General features: G+C 34.9%; 2 protein-coding genes across 2 annotated transcripts; both read left to right on the top strand.

Moving 5' to 3' along the window:
• Positions 1 to 7898: 7898 nt before the first annotated feature.
• LOC129883575 (uncharacterized) lies at positions 7899 to 8480 on the top strand. Its single transcript, XM_055958208.1, has one exon. It carries the CDS (start codon positions 7899 to 7901, stop codon positions 8478 to 8480), a length of 582 nt encoding a protein of 193 aa, XP_055814183.1.
• Positions 8481 to 13831: 5351 nt separating this feature from the next.
• LOC129881649 (serine/threonine-protein kinase OXI1-like) lies at positions 13832 to 15453 on the top strand. Its single transcript, XM_055955779.1, has 2 exons — positions 13832 to 14439; positions 14561 to 15453. The coding sequence occupies exons 1-2, from the start codon at positions 14060 to 14062 to the stop codon at positions 15414 to 15416; spliced, it is 1236 nt and encodes a 411-aa protein (XP_055811754.1). The 5' UTR covers positions 13832 to 14059; the 3' UTR covers positions 15417 to 15453.
• Positions 15454 to 16156: the final 703 nt, after the last annotated feature.

Here is a 16156-nt window from a genome sequence, read left to right as displayed (position 1 = left end):
GCTAAAAATGACTTAATAGTCATCCAAACATAGATATATACACCCTTAGGCAGCCACCTCAATTATGCAACCAATCCATGGTTGCCACGTGGCAGGTGGGGGGTCCACCCCATGGTGTGTCACCTTCTACCACGTGTCACTTTCATGTGATGCCATGTGTACCTATCATGTGCTGCCATGTGTCAAGTAGGTGAGTCACCTATTTGCTTCAAGTAGGTACGTCGTTTCCTTATTTCTCTTCCGTGGGTTCGTATTTTCGTCGCACTTTAAGAGCCTATGTATTCCTTGCTACTTAGTCTCAAAACGCACTCGAGTGGCTTAAGTATTTAAGACCTCCAAGTTGGTAGTTTACGCGAGTCAATCGAGTGCTACGACTCATTTTTCAGCCTCTAACTCTTTTCGAATTTTATAACCTTATTTCCAATCTTCCTTATTATGAAGCATTTCGTTCTCCTTTCCTTGGAGTTATTTGATAGAATTATAAACTATCCAACTCACATAACAACTTTTGAGAAACTTAAGAGCCTTCCCAGAAACTTGAGAAGCTTATGAAGCGTTCTAAGGTACCAAAGTACGGGGTGTAACATCCTTCCCCCCTTTAGAACATTCGTCCCCGAATGTTAACTAGCCTCATAAGGTCTTACGAGTGCTTCGGGATTCTTTTATACTGGCTGCCGTTCATAGGCCTTGTATCAACTCATATGGTCTATTTAAGAAGGTAGATTACCTCTAGGCATAGGGAATAGGTGATATTTCTTTTCCATTACTTCTTTCCAGTTTCTTTACCACCCATCATATTGCACCCTTTACACGAATATGTGTAGGAGCTTAAAATAGCCTGAAAGATGCTTTAGCATCACCATACTAGTCTGTACGTAAACCTGTATCATTTCTTACTTCCTTCCTTTACTTACCCTTGAGTTTCCTCATATTCCAATATAGGACAGATCTCTCATCCTTTCCTTGTTTTGCTGCTTGTACACCACAATATTAGTAGTCAGTAACTTCGTTACCAATATCTTACCTTCAGTCGAGTATAGCCTGGATATTCCTTACAGTATGTTTAAGTTCTCATCGTAATTCTCCTGTTGTATTCATCCCCTTTGTACGAACCTATTCTTTGATGTCATACTATTCAAGTCCTTACTATTAATTCTCCGCACTGTCTCTGGTATCATGGCTTTTATCCATTTATTGCGGGCCTTTAGATCTTATTAACTCGTACCAGTATGGGATCTCACTTGAAGCCACTTCCCCCCTTTAGGGTGTACCCATGTCACTATCTGTTGTGTTCTACCTTACGCCCTTATTTCCAATTTTCCAATACGTATGATTCTTTTCCAACACATTCATTATACTGCACCATATCTATGCCTTCCTTTATATCTTCCATACCTTTGGTTGCCTAGGTACAACAACTTAACACAATCATGAGGTGCTAATCCAGTCTAATTATGGGTACTTGAGTCACATAGCAATTTATTTGAAGCCACTTTCTCACAAGGCTTTACTTATTTTCATAACTATCCTCATTATATTCACATCATATCCTGTTTGCATTCTACCCCATAGTATAACACTTCTTAACCTTTTTCACGATTCTTACCGTGGGTTACTTACCCTTCTTAGTTAGTCTTATCCTTAATATATCATTCTATCCAGAACTACCTGTCTTTCCTAAATTATTTTCCTTTTATTTTAAGGAAAATTTGGGCAAAGTTTCCTCTGTATTTCTTACTATCTGAACACCTGCACGCAGAAAATGCCAACAATGCCTCACAGGGGCAACACGCATAAAGATACATATATATGTATCATATAACGTCATATCGCAGCCTCACAGGGCTCTCAATATCAACAATAGTATAAACTGATGGACTTACCTCATATGTCCAACTCAAACTGCACCTGTTTAGACTTTCCGTCTACTTTTCCTTTTAATTTTCAACTTTACATGTCAACCGTAATTCAATACCTTACCTGGCACCTATCATTCATGCCTTGATTACCTGCGTGCTGTGTAACTTCCAATGTCGTCAGTAACCTTCTTATATTGATGCTGTCCTTCTGCTGAAATCACAAGTTAGTATGAGGAATTTCATTCCCTATGACTCAGCTCTATCGCACGATCGTAGATATGAAACAAAGGTAATATCATAAATGTCTTGTAGCCTCTTGTCTATAGATGTGGTGCACAACACACTGATAAACAAGACTCTACTAGACACGGTCTGTAGATACTCCAAGGACCGAACTGCTCTGATACTATTTCTGTCACGACCCAACCCCGTGGGCCGCGATTGGGGCCCGACTTGGACCCCCGTTTATGTAACTATCGACTATAGTCAAATTGAACTATGGGTTATGTGATACAACCCCTAAAAACCCCAATGGGTTAAAAAATTTTCATGTTCATGTAGCCTCCTTTATTCATATCGTATCATGAAAGAGAATGCAAGCCGACAAGGCTTCCATAACGTAAAAACATTTACAACATGCCCTATAGGCACAACTGAAATAAACTCATGAACAACCCACACATACATGTCTATAGACCTCTAAGAATAGGAACGACAACATATGGCGGGACAGGGCCCCCGTCGTACCCCTGTGTAACCAAATATATACATCGGTGGTTTGGTACCAAAACTTGGCTCTGAATCAATAGAGCTCCTTCTAAACTTGTTGAGTGGAATCCTGAGCTGGTGGACTCCCAAAATCTTTATGATACCTGCGGGCATAAAACGCAGCCCCCCAAAGAAAGGGGGGTCAGTACGATACAAGTACTGAGTATATAAGCATAACATAACTGAGATAACAACTGAAACAAGGATGCAGGAAACCAAGTATTGCATTTAATAGGGTACTGTACCTGCATCTCATAAAATAAAGTCATATATACCATTATCGCATACCGTATCTAGCCCACTCAGGGACCTAGTATTACAAACACATCATCTATCATGATAGGTATATATATACCATTAACGCTGTAGGACGTACAGTCCGATCCCTGTATATAGAAAGTACATGCCAAGGAATAACGGCCCGATCCATGTATCATATAATAATGTCGAGGAATGACAGCCCGATCTATATATCGTATAACAATGTCGCGGTACGATGGCCCGATCCGTATAATATATAATAATGCCAAGGTACGATGGCCCGATTCGTATAATGCATAATAATGCCAAGGTACGACGGCCCGATCCGTATAATGAATAATAATGCCGAGGTACAATGGCCCGATCTGTATAATGCATAAGCTATCGTGGAACGTACGACCCGATCCTTACATAGCAAACTGTGTCGAAGTACGTCCGACCCGATCCATATATATATCATAATGCATATACATGCACGCAAAACTCTGTAACATATCAAATATCCCTTAGATATCACCATACAGCATGTTCAAGAGCCCCTAGGTATAGGAGCTTACACATTCCAACACTATTCAACGACCCCGTAGCCTAGACCCTGCTAAAAAATGTGAGCAACTTCAGTTAGAAGTTCCGCTCGAGTGGAATTATAGAAGGCTTAAGGGTCGTAGTTCAACTACTTCAAGGCTCTTATCATTCAAAAGTGGGTACAAGTCATGAGTTACATCCAGAGTCTATAAATGGGGCTATATCAAAATCCATGTCCTATAGTACCTTTAGTCTAGTCTTTCTAGAAATAGGAAAAGACAAGCTTTACATGTACCATTTCCTATCACATGGAAACTTTGAAATTACAGGAGTTCTAATCAGTAGGAAGTGAACAAAAGCCTTAACTCACACTCAGAGTTTTAAGAGTGGAATAAATTCAAACTTCATATATATAATACTTACATCTAAGTCATGCCAAAAGAGAGTAAGAATAACTTTACATATACTACTTCTCAGCATATAGAAGACTTGACAAATGGAAGCTTAACTACTTTAAGAGTCTTAACATTCAACAGTGAACACGAATTATGAATCATGAATCATGTTCAGAGCTCATGAATAGAGTTACCCAAGCTTCATACACATATCACTTTGTCATATAGATCTAACACATGCCCAAAAGAAAGAACAGATAAGCTTTACATATTTATACCAAAACATGCCAAAAGAAGGAATGGCTTTACATACTTATGCCGAAAATATGCCAAAAGAAAGCTTCACATACCTTGTCTGAATTATTCCTTATCCTGCTTTCCTCGCCGTCCTTTGAACCTATTCAACATAAAATTAGTATGAATATCAACCCCTTTTACTTTCCAGCACCCTAGGTTATATCTTAGTAGTAATGGAATCTATTTCCTTAGTCGTTTTCCCGATTTGTTTTGTTACTCGCTAAGGCGTCGACGAAAATTGGGCAGCACCTCCCGTATAATGTGCCCTTCCAATTAGGTCCCTAAGACCTACAGCCAACCAACAACAACAACCTGCAGCAATTCACACCAACAATATACAACATAAACTCTGAATGACTTATTCAAAAATGCGGTAGCACAATAGGGCGTCTAGCCTTTATTTTGTAACGCCTTTTATTATACGCAAAGAGGAGTCGTGTGGCTGAAACCAGAAGCATCCACACCCCTTTTAGAATGCATTTAGTCCCTAAAACAATGCATTACACCCCTGCAGCAGCACCTCACACGAACAACGCCTCATTTCGACTACAATTTAACTATAGCGATTCCAATTTAATTTATTTCGGACGTCATGCATATTTATCATATTTTCACATTTCCAGCCACTTACACAATGTATAATACCCTCTATAAAAACACCATAATCTCCAACTTAAAAGGAAAGGCCCTACCTTACGTTAAACTTGTCAAACTCGCCAAAACTATCCAAAAATATCTGGACAGCCCACTGTCTTATATTGTCGCTTAGTTTCAAAGGGGTAATTAAGGGAAACAGGACTTGTGGCCTTAATTAAAGTTATAGAAATGTGTATCAAGGTATCAACAAATTTTGAATTACCCCTACAGCAATTTTATACGAAAATATATGACCAAAATACTCACAGCTGTCCGTGTAGGAATTCCAAAACACAATCTGGGCAGCAGCACCCCCATACTTAATCACCCTTTTTAGAGCAGAGACAAGCAAAAATAGGTTTTAAAGTCTAAATAAAAGTTATAGACCTACGAAATACCTTTCCAAAATATATTGAATCACCCGAAAATAAGCTATACACAAGAAGTTATACCAATATTACTAACAACTGTCCCCTCCAAAAACGGGTCTGTTCCCTAGCGTTTTCTCTTTACGTTTCTCTTAGTTTTCCAAGTGAAGAACTGAAAATATGGTTCCGTAGGCATCTTTATATACATATATACACCTCTACGTAATTGAGAAACACCGTAGATTATTAATTCATGGAAGAAAAGTGAAGAACTTACCTTAATTTCCTCCAATTTGTGGCTGCTGTTGTGAGCTCTCTTTCTCTACGTTTTCCTCTCTATTTTTGGGCTGATTTTGGCTAAAAATGACTTAATAGTCATCCATACATAGATATATATCTTTTTGGAGAGTGACACATGTCATCCCCTAAGGGTGACATGTGTCACACCCTTAGGCAGCCACCTCAATTATGCAACCAATCCATGGTTGCCACGTGGCAGGTGGGGGTCCACCCCATGGTGTGTCACCTTCTGCCATGTGTCACTTTCATGTGATGCCATGTGTACCTATCATGTGCTGCCATGTGTCAAGTAGGTGAGTCACCTACTTGCTTCAAGTAGGTGCGTCATTTTCTTATTTCTCTTCGTGGGTTCGTAATTTCATCGCACTTTAAGAGCCTATGTATTCCTTTCTACTTAGTCTCAAAACGCACTCGAGTAGCTTAAGTATGTAAGACCTCCAAGTTGGTAGTTTATGCGATTCAATCGAGTGCTATGACTCATTTTTCGGCCTCCAACTCCTTTCGAATTTTTATAACCTTATTTCCAATCTTCCTTATTATGAAGCATTTCGTTCTCCTTTCCTTGGAGTTATTTCATAGCATTATAGACTATCCAACTCACATAACGACTTTTGAGAAACTTAAGAGCCTTCCCAGAAACTTGAGAAGCTTATGAAGCATTCTAAGGTACCAAAGTACGGGGTGTAACAGTTTTCTATGAATTTTCGTACATTGATATTTAGGGTTCATGATATGGATTGTAGGTTTTTTTAACTATACTTCCAATTGATGTTATTTTGATAAATTATGTATGGGTTGATATAAAGTATATTATCATGCATGTTTTAAATCCAATTTCATGATTTCCAAGTGAATTGATCATGTATTCATATTTTTATCTTATTTTCAAGTAAAAGTCATGATCATGGAATTTCAAGGGATTTTCAATAAATGTTTATGAACAACTCATGCAAGGTCTTTGATGATGTTTCTATGAAAATGAATTCATAATGATGGAAGGTTTACACCCACATTATATTAATCACATGATAATGAGATACTTTTATGAACAAGTTTTATGAATGATTATCAAGGCATATGGATGACTCATGAAAAGTAAGGAATAATGACGAATGAGCTACTGTTATAATATATGTCTGTTATGAATGATATTCCGTTGAGAGTTGTACTTAGCATAGAGTGTACTAGTGGTGATTACCCATGTCCCATAAACTACGTGTCATTGTAGGGAAAGAGATTAGAAGCGAGTACCCAATCTCAAGGACTATAAGCGAGTACCCAGTCTAATGATGATAATGTTGGATGGATTTTACCTTGGCAAGTAGCCTTTCCCCTTCTCTGTGTGGGGATCATCAGATTCCATGTTATGTCTCGGATGGTCTTAATGTTGGTTAAGGTTATCTCCCACATATGTATGGTCCGTAAAATATTTTAAATGACTAATTCTCTCTTTACTTTTATATGATACTCTCATGGTTTATTATGCATTGATCTTTCTTATGTTTACTTATGATTTTACTACCTCTCCTATCATGCTATTTGAAATGTTCATTTTCACAATATGATTTTTGTATGCATTGCATTGCCTACGTACTTAGTACATTCAAGCATACTAACGCATGCTTCATTGCCTATATTATATCACAATGTAGGGACATGTGCCCCAACCTCTTCTTGTGGCTAGTTGGTGAGCTATTGAAGATTTTGTGTTGAGTCATCATGCTTCTAGGGCAAACCGAGTCTATCTTTTCTTTTTGTCATTCTTATACTATGTTGGTACATTGAGACTATTCTATGTCATGTCATTACTTTCTTGAGGGTGAGCTAGGAACATGTCCTAGTTCCTGCCTATGTAGTCAAATAGAGGTATGTTGGATATATATGTATGGAGTCTATGTCGTCTTACTTCATTCTAGCTATGCTATGTTTTCTTAGAATTTTATGAGTTTTCGCTTATTTGTTATCTTATGTATGCTTATGATATGTTAAGAGGCTTGGTTGGGGTTTCCTTGGGAATTCTAATAGTCGTGCCACATCTAGGCCCTAGTTTGTATTGTGACACTTGTTGGAACATTGAAATTTTGTCAGAATCTATAAGACGAGTTCAATTTTAGTTAGGATCCTTCGAGGTTACTCTATCTTAAATTCTAGCTCATTCATATATAAAGGTAATATATTCCCTTGAAGAGCCATATCAAAATTTTCATAAATTCATGGAATATTTACAAAGAGATCAATATGTGGTCGAACTCTTATTGACAATCAAATTATTTAAGAAGATCCGCCCATGGAGATCAAATAAATCTCAAGGAGGTCTACATCACTCTAGTTCGAGAAATACGTCATTAACAATCATTGAATCAAAGAGAAATCTTAGGAGAGTCAAGAGATTAATAGATTTATACCCACAATGTTTATCAATAAAATTATGTTTTTTCATAATTTATCATGATTGCAAGGTACCCTGTAAATGGAAATATTTTGTGTCCATGGTGGAAAATAGAAAACATGATACAAGTGTGATTCAGGTCAAATGGAACAAACCCCCTCCTAATTTTGTTAAGCTTAATACTTATGGAAGTGCCATCAACAACCCTGGAAGGATAGGAGCAGGTGGTATACTTAGAGATCATAAAGGGGAGTTGATATATGCCTATGCTACTCCACTAGGAGAAGGATCCAATAACCAGGCAGAGGTTCAAGCTGCAGTACTTAGAATTACTTGGTGTATTCAAAATGGATACAACAGGGTAATCTTGGAGACTAATTCAGAACTTTTAGTGGGATGGCTGAAGCATAAACTTAGACCACCATGGAGAATGATTCAGTACATTACAGAGCTTCAAAAGCTGGTTCAATTATTGGATCAGTTCCAATGTAACCATGTATACAGGGAAGCCAATTTTTCAGCAGACACGCTGTCCAAATACAGCCATGAAGTTGTTAATACTCAGCAGTTCTACAGCTACCAGCAAGTTCCTCATGCAACTAGAGGATATGTCAAGCTAGACAAGTTGGAGATGACTGGATTTAGGAGAAGGAAGCTCAAGAGGATTAAACAACCTCCATGACAAGCATAAATTTTTCAATTGCACTCAATTATTACCATGGAGCCAAATTATATGATTTGCATAGTTAGAACATTTGTAAATGGGAGAGTCTCCGTTGTTTATTGCTTTCATAGAATAGCCAACTAACTATTATAGATAAGGAATAGAGTAGCTTCTCCTTCTGTGTTTTTTCTTTGTAGGTACATGGCTAACCTGCAACACTTGAGCCAAAACTTGGAATTGCATTGCTTGATTTCTTGTACAGGTCTAAAGTGTTATAGCACTTGGTTATGGAGTTCCAGCAAGCTTCCAGTGCCTACAGAGTACAAGAAGCTGCAGGTTGACCTCAACAAAGATGCAACACCCAACAACAAAACCATGAACATCCAAAAACTTGCAACAATCAGCAGAATTGCAGCAGTACACTGCACACCTACAAAATCTCAACCAACATTTGGAGTTCTTTCTTTGTTTCTTCTTTTCTTCTTATTTGTGCAGGTATACTCAAGACTTGCAGTATCCAAGAAGTTGAAGTGGAATTTAGTAAGGTGCTTTCCACATCCAATTCTCAATAGCTGCAGAAATGGGGGGGAAGACTGAAGCTGTAGTTAGACCCTCCATTTTCAACCAACCATACAACAATCTACATCAACATCCAACAACAACAACTCTAGAGCTGCAGAACTGCAGCAGCCAACATGAAGTCCATCAACTCACAACCCACAAAGCTGCAACAACCTATACATTCTATGCATAATGCACTCTCATTTCATGGACAAACTTAATATTACAAGACTAAGAAGGACAAAGATGAAAAGAACGATCGATCCATGGAAATTGGAAGTTTTGTATACTTGTTTTTCTTCATTTTAGCTATGTATAAAATGTAGCTTATTTGAATAGGACTAGTGTATGTTTCTTTCTTGTATTCACATGGAAGGGAAGAGTTTCCCTCATGTATGTTTTCTTTATCGCATTGTATCAAGAAGAGTCCTCTCATAGGTTTTATCACTTTTCTAGTATTTAGAAAATACTCTATTGTATCGGGGATGAGTTAGCCGACCTTAGTAGGTTAGCCGACTTATGAACCAACTTAAGAACGGAGGTAAGGTTTATGTCCCCCTCCTTATATTTTTCTGTGTTCATGTATAATAAAGTTTGGGGGTGTTTCTCAACTCCTGGCTGTGCACGAGAGGTGAAAGCCTCGTGTAGGGTCTATTCCCAAAAAAAAAGACACCAATAAAATAATTTTTTGTGACCATTTCTCTTCTATGATCGAGACTTTCAAAAGATTGAATGAAAAAAGTGAAAGTTAGACTACAAAAATTCTAGCTTTACTCAAAGAGAATGCTAAATTAGAGGAACAACTGGAGGCACTTAAAGGAATAATTATTCTTCAGAAGATCAATGCAGGAACACAGACATCAGAATCGAGTTTCCCATCTCAAGAAAAAATAGATGAGAAGGGTGTGCATTCCCCAATGAATGCAAAGAAATCCACTGTATCAGTTATAGATACAACTAGTCGGTTCAAACGATAACCAGTAAAGATACATCAAATTCGTTGATGACTGTCATTTTACGAAAAAGTGAAGAAGACAATTACCCAGCTCTTTTTCCTAGGGAGAAAAATTTAAAAAGTAACACATACTCTCCAAAAAGAAAAAAACTAAAAATATTAAAAATATAATTAAACAGACATTAAAACAATTTTAAAAAAATAAAGAACATGATAAACATGTAATTAATAAAGATAGTCCAAGTCCAAGTTTAGAACGATTAGTTTCCGATATAGACGGAGTTCTAATGAAAGTTCAAAAAGATCTAATAGATCTAGGTCCCCGAGCACTAGAGAAGAAGATAACTGTGGACACCACTACTATCAAGACGCTCAAGACCCCAACGAGGATGATGATTTTGGCATGAGTTTTGACTCCATTGCTTTACATAACTTGGATACGTAACTGTTCTAGTAAATATGTGAAGGCATGGAACTATTCTATTAACATGTGAAGACAAGAAGATAAGGACAAGAAGATAAGGACAAAAGAAAAGTCATCAACAATAATGTAACAAGAGCGAAGGATGAAAAACATGGTAAAAAAGGAAAGACGATGGGATCAGCAACATGGATGAACTACTACTACCTACTATGTAAGTAAATAGAGTGTGTCATGTAGGTATTCCCACATTTGTCTTGTGAGTGCTTACTTTATCACTACCCTCCAATAAGGGAAAAACTGATAAGCACACGTATGTCCGTGTCAGTTAAAATAAGAAAAAAAATTAATAATGCATGTGACGATGGGGCCCAAATGCGCACCCGACTTACATTATATGAAATCTTATCTTATTTGGTCGGTCAATTATTTTGTGGCCACACTTTGAATTCATTGTTTTGAGGACACGTTTTCCATTTATGTACACTTATTTCCTTTATCGTATGTCTACATAAAACATTTCTCTTCATTAGAAGATGGACAAAACATAGAGAACGGAGACCAACAAGAACCAAAAAACACAACATATTCCCCTTTCCTTTATGTTTCCAAGTCCTCTCCAAAAATCAATTACCCTCTTTGTGTAATAAAAGTTTTGTATAATATTTAAGTTTGTTGAAAGTTTTTCAAATTTGTGAAAGTTCTTCGGGGGTTCCCAAAAGGAAAAGCTCTCTTAGTTTAATCATGTAAGTCCTTAATATTGTTATATTGCTTATATCTCTCCCCCAAAAAATATATTTTTATATTTGTAGATGTATATTTGTGGATGTATTAAAGTAAGTTGTTTATTATTTGCATATTATCAATTACCCTTAGTATATGGTTAACCTCTTAATCTATTAATAACAACGATGGATTAACCTGTAAATTTCTAAGAAAAATTTGACGGCTTAACCTTAAAGTCCACTTGAATTAAAAGGACGTCGTTGCCTTAGACCATGTCTGGAGTGTGGTTAAAGAAAAAGTTGTTAAAAACACACGTTAAGAGAGAAAGATGAACAGAGTAATATAAAAATTTTAAAAAAATAAAAATAAAAATGAGGAGAATATAGATTAATTTCAATAATTAAGAGACTAAAATATGATAAGACTATACAAGATAAGGAGTACTGAGTCGGACTTTACAATATATATATATATATATATATATATATATATATAAAAGACATTTTTGCAAGAAAATGATTTGGCTTAAAGGGTTAGAAAGTGCATGACATATTAAAAGAGGGAATAAGAGAGGAGCTTGAGGTCAAAAGGGTAGTTTGGTAATCTACTTAATTTTTTGTCAATTGAATTTATCTTGGTCATCACTTCTAAATTGCAGGCTGGAGCTTCATGTATTTTTTGGCTTTTTCAGTGACAGACACATGGGTATTTTGAAATTTATTTATCTAAAAATTATTTTAAAAATAATACTATAAATTATAATAACTAATAACTTCAAATATTAAAAATTTGATTAACTCTCAAAATTTCGTATGTATCACATAAATTGGGACAGAGGGGGTAACATATGTTATTTAAAAATTACATTAAAAGTATTATAAATTACAATAATTAACAATTTAAAATAATTGAACTACATATTAAAATTTTGATTAACTCTCAAAATTTCACATGTGCCAACTAAATTGGGATAGAGGAAGCAACATATATTATTTAAAAATTAAGTTACGAGTACTATAAATCACAACTTAAAATATTTAAAAACATATTAAAATATGGTTAATTATCGAAATTTCACATGTGCCACATAAATTAGGGCAGAGAAAATAACATATATTATTTGAAAATTACGTTAATTAAGAGTACTATAAATTACAATAATAAACAACTTAAAATATTTTTAAAAATATATTAAAAATTTAATTAATTTTCAAAATTTCACGTGTACCATATAAATTGAGATAAAATAAATAACGTATATTATTTGAAAAATATATTAAAAGTACTATAAATAACAATTATTTATGCAAGAAAGTCATTTGGTTTAAAGGGTCAGAAAAGTCCGTGAATGGGCTTCTAGAATACCACACCGTATTCGAACTTGCGCCCGAAGTCTTTGACCATAGGGAACACATCCAGTACCTCAACTTTTTCAATCACGTTAAAACAATAACCCCGTTTGACATTGGTATGATAAAAAAAATATGTCAGTCATTTCATATAATGTATATTAAAAAGAATATTTAAAAATATAATTTGAATTGTACTTTTCACTATTATCCTTTATAAAATCATAAATATAATTTTATAAGTAGTGTGATTTATCTCCTAAAAAATATAAAATTTCAATAAATGAAAAAAGTTTCAAACATCTATCTTGAACTTTGAACAATTCAATTATTTTGAACAATAAAAAAATCTTCAAAAATTCACTTAATATGGAATGAAGGGAGTATAAATCTGTAATTTATATGATTTATCTAATTATGAATTACTGCATTAAAACATAAAATAAATATTGTAATATTAAATTATATTAGATATTATATTTTGTCAAAACGAGTTACTTCCTCTAGTCCATATTAAGTGAATCGTCTAGATTTGACACACTCTTAAGAAAAATATTTAAGAACATAAATTAAGCTAGCGTTTGGCCCGAAGTTCCAAAATATTTTTAGTAAGTAATTTTTCGGTGAAGTTTTACCATGCGGTTGGACATAAATTTTTTCAAAAATATTTGACTGTTTCAAAAAATATTATTTTGTACAATAATTTTTAAAAATTATTTAAAATACTCATAAGTTTGTGTTATCAATTTATAATGAACATGTTCCATTAAAAAAAATTATATCATAATTGATAATAATCAACAACAACAAAACAACAATATGGGCAAGAGCAATAAATTAATTCTTTTTTCTCTATCTTGTCATTCAAACTATTTTTTTATAAGGTAATAACAAACTATTTTTTTATAAAATCTTTCTACATTCTACGGACAATCTTCTTTCTGACAATAAATGATGAGTGTTTTTATAAAATATAAGAGTTTGGGGTAGTTTTTAAATTTTTAAACTTTTCAAGTTTTAGTTTTTTTCTGGAACTTGGGATATTTGTCAACTAATGACAAATTATATGGCCAAACACTAGTTCTCAAGTTTTTTTTCAAATACTATTTGAGGTCAAACGACACTTAAATACTGTATTTTCTATTGTTATTCTTTAGATTTCCAAATTATTTTACTAAAAAAAGTAAATTAATTAAAAATCTTATTAAATGAAAAATAAATATAAAAAATTCGAGTAAAATTTTTGAACTTTAAAAAATTTATTTATTTTGAGTTATGAAAGAAAAGAATATGATATGAATTGAAATAGAAAAACGTAATTGAAAAATCATTTCCACTTCCAATCTTCTCCCGCAAGGAAAAAGAGAGGGGACATATTTTAATTCTCTGAAATTGTTAATACCTCAAAAGTCTAGCCCTATAAAAATCCTAGCAGACGAACAGTTGTGTATGTTGCTCGAGAAATTAAATCGAGTCACCCAAACTCCTAATGATTCTCAAATTTACATATTATTTTATTTAATTTAATACTATAAGAATAAGAAGTTTAGTATATCAGGATTTGTGTATCAAGCAGGTGTCCGCCATGAACAACGGAGACAATCTTGAAAAGCCAGAGATTGCCTCCATACAACTGCGGAGACTGAAGGTAATTTCAGCACTTGGCCGCGGAGCTAAAGGAGTGGTGTTTTTGGTTCAAACCGAAAACGGTGAGTTGCTTGCTCTGAAAACTATTTTGAGAGCTTCAATCGAGAAGAACAAGGCAAGTAGGAACTGCGAATACAGGAGAATCTGCCTCGAGCGTGACGTACTCAATTCTTTTCAGCATCCGCTTCTGCCTAAACTCAAAGGAGTTGTGTCGACGGATAAGATTGTCGGATATGCCATTGATTACTGTCCTGGTGGTGATCTCAATTCTCTCCGGAAAAAACAAACTGAAAAGATGTTCTCCGACGATACTATAAGGTAATCGATCATTCATTCGGTATATATATATATATATATGCACATTGAAAGACTGCTATTCTATATTGGTACGAATTTTGTTTGGAGAACCTGTCTTTTAAAATGTTGTTTTATTCATCAGATTCTACGCGGCGGAGTTAGTGCTGGCATTGGAGCATCTTCATAGATCAGGAATTGTATACAGAGATTTAAAGCCAGAAAACGTGATGATTCAAGAGAACGGTCATATAATGCTAATCGATTTTGATCTGTCTACAAAACTTCCACATAAAATTACTCCAGAAGCACCGCTAATAGAAACAGCCAAACAATCTGAACAAACCGCGTTGAAGAGCAAAAAGAAGAACCGGTTGTCCCTCTTGAATAAATTTTGCAACTCTGGAATATCTCCAGATGATTCAATTCACTCGGCTCGATTCGCTCCTGACTCGGCTCCTCTCGAATTCGACCCGATGGAGAAGTCAAATTCATTCGTTGGAACGGAGGAGTATCTGGCGCCGGAGATCATCCTAGGTAACGGCCATGATTTCTCGGTGGACTGGTGGTGTTTAGGAGTTGTGCTGTATGAGATGCTGTACGGAATGACGCCGTTTGGGGGCTCAAATCGAAAGGAAACATATTATCGAATACTTTCGAAGGCGCCGGATTTAGTAGGTGAGGCGACGCCGTTGAGAGACTTGATAAAGAAGTTACTTGAAAAGGATCCGAAGCAGAGGATGTCTGTGGATGAAATTAAAGGTCACTATTTTTTCAAATCCGTAGACTGGAATTTTATAGTGCATCTTCCAAGGCCGCCGTTTATTCCTGTGCCGTTTGATGAGGACTTGAGTAATTTAGAGGAGAATAATGAAATTGATGTGGAGTTATTTGTACAAGGAGTGTTTAAAGTTGAAGAGGAGGAAGATGAGGAGTACTGCAAATCTAACCATGGTGATGAAAGTTATGCCACCCAAGTTGATAAATTTTTGGTATTTTGATTAATCTTCTAATTTAAGTATCTTTCTGCAACTGCAATATGTTGCTCGGACAGTATTAAATATTTTTTTCATCTCTGCCAGCCTTGATCATGTAACAGAATTCTTGATTCCATTTTGGACACTAAGAAGCCGTTTGGTTACTATATAAGATAAATCTTATTCAAGTATAAAAAGTTGTATTAATTTTACTATGTTTGATAGAAATTGTATTAGTTTTATTATATTTGGTTATGTTTTTTTTTGTAATCATACATAAATTATGGGAAATCTATGTATAAGTTATGCGGATAAAATGTGGAATAAGTTATGTGGTATTAGTTATATATATATATTAAAATAGTAAATTACATATTTACCCCAATTCATTTATTTTTAAAACTTTTTTTATTGAGAACTTTATAACTATTATGTTTTCCTAACTATTTTTGTTTCTTATTTTTTTATATACGGACAAATTTCTATTTCTTTCCATTTGAACTCCAGATGTAAATATTTTATTAATATTACAACCCTCGTGTTTAGTTGCCATCGTTGAGTTTGGAATCCTGAACAGACTGCCGGTGATAAGCCGGAGGAAGGTGAGGATGACGTCAAGTCATCATGCCCGGATTGTATATATTTTGACGGCGCATGTGCTAATCATATATTAGCACTAGTATTATTAAATATATTCCACATATTTAATTAGCATGTATTATATTTTGTTTAGGACATGAATTTATACATAATTTATCTATTTG

This window comes from Solanum dulcamara, chromosome 3 (genome assembly GCF_947179165.1).
Source record: "Solanum dulcamara chromosome 3, daSolDulc1.2, whole genome shotgun sequence".
Classification (NCBI taxonomy): domain Eukaryota; kingdom Viridiplantae; phylum Streptophyta; class Magnoliopsida; order Solanales; family Solanaceae; genus Solanum; species Solanum dulcamara.
This window is presented reverse-complemented; position numbering and strand designations above follow the sequence as displayed.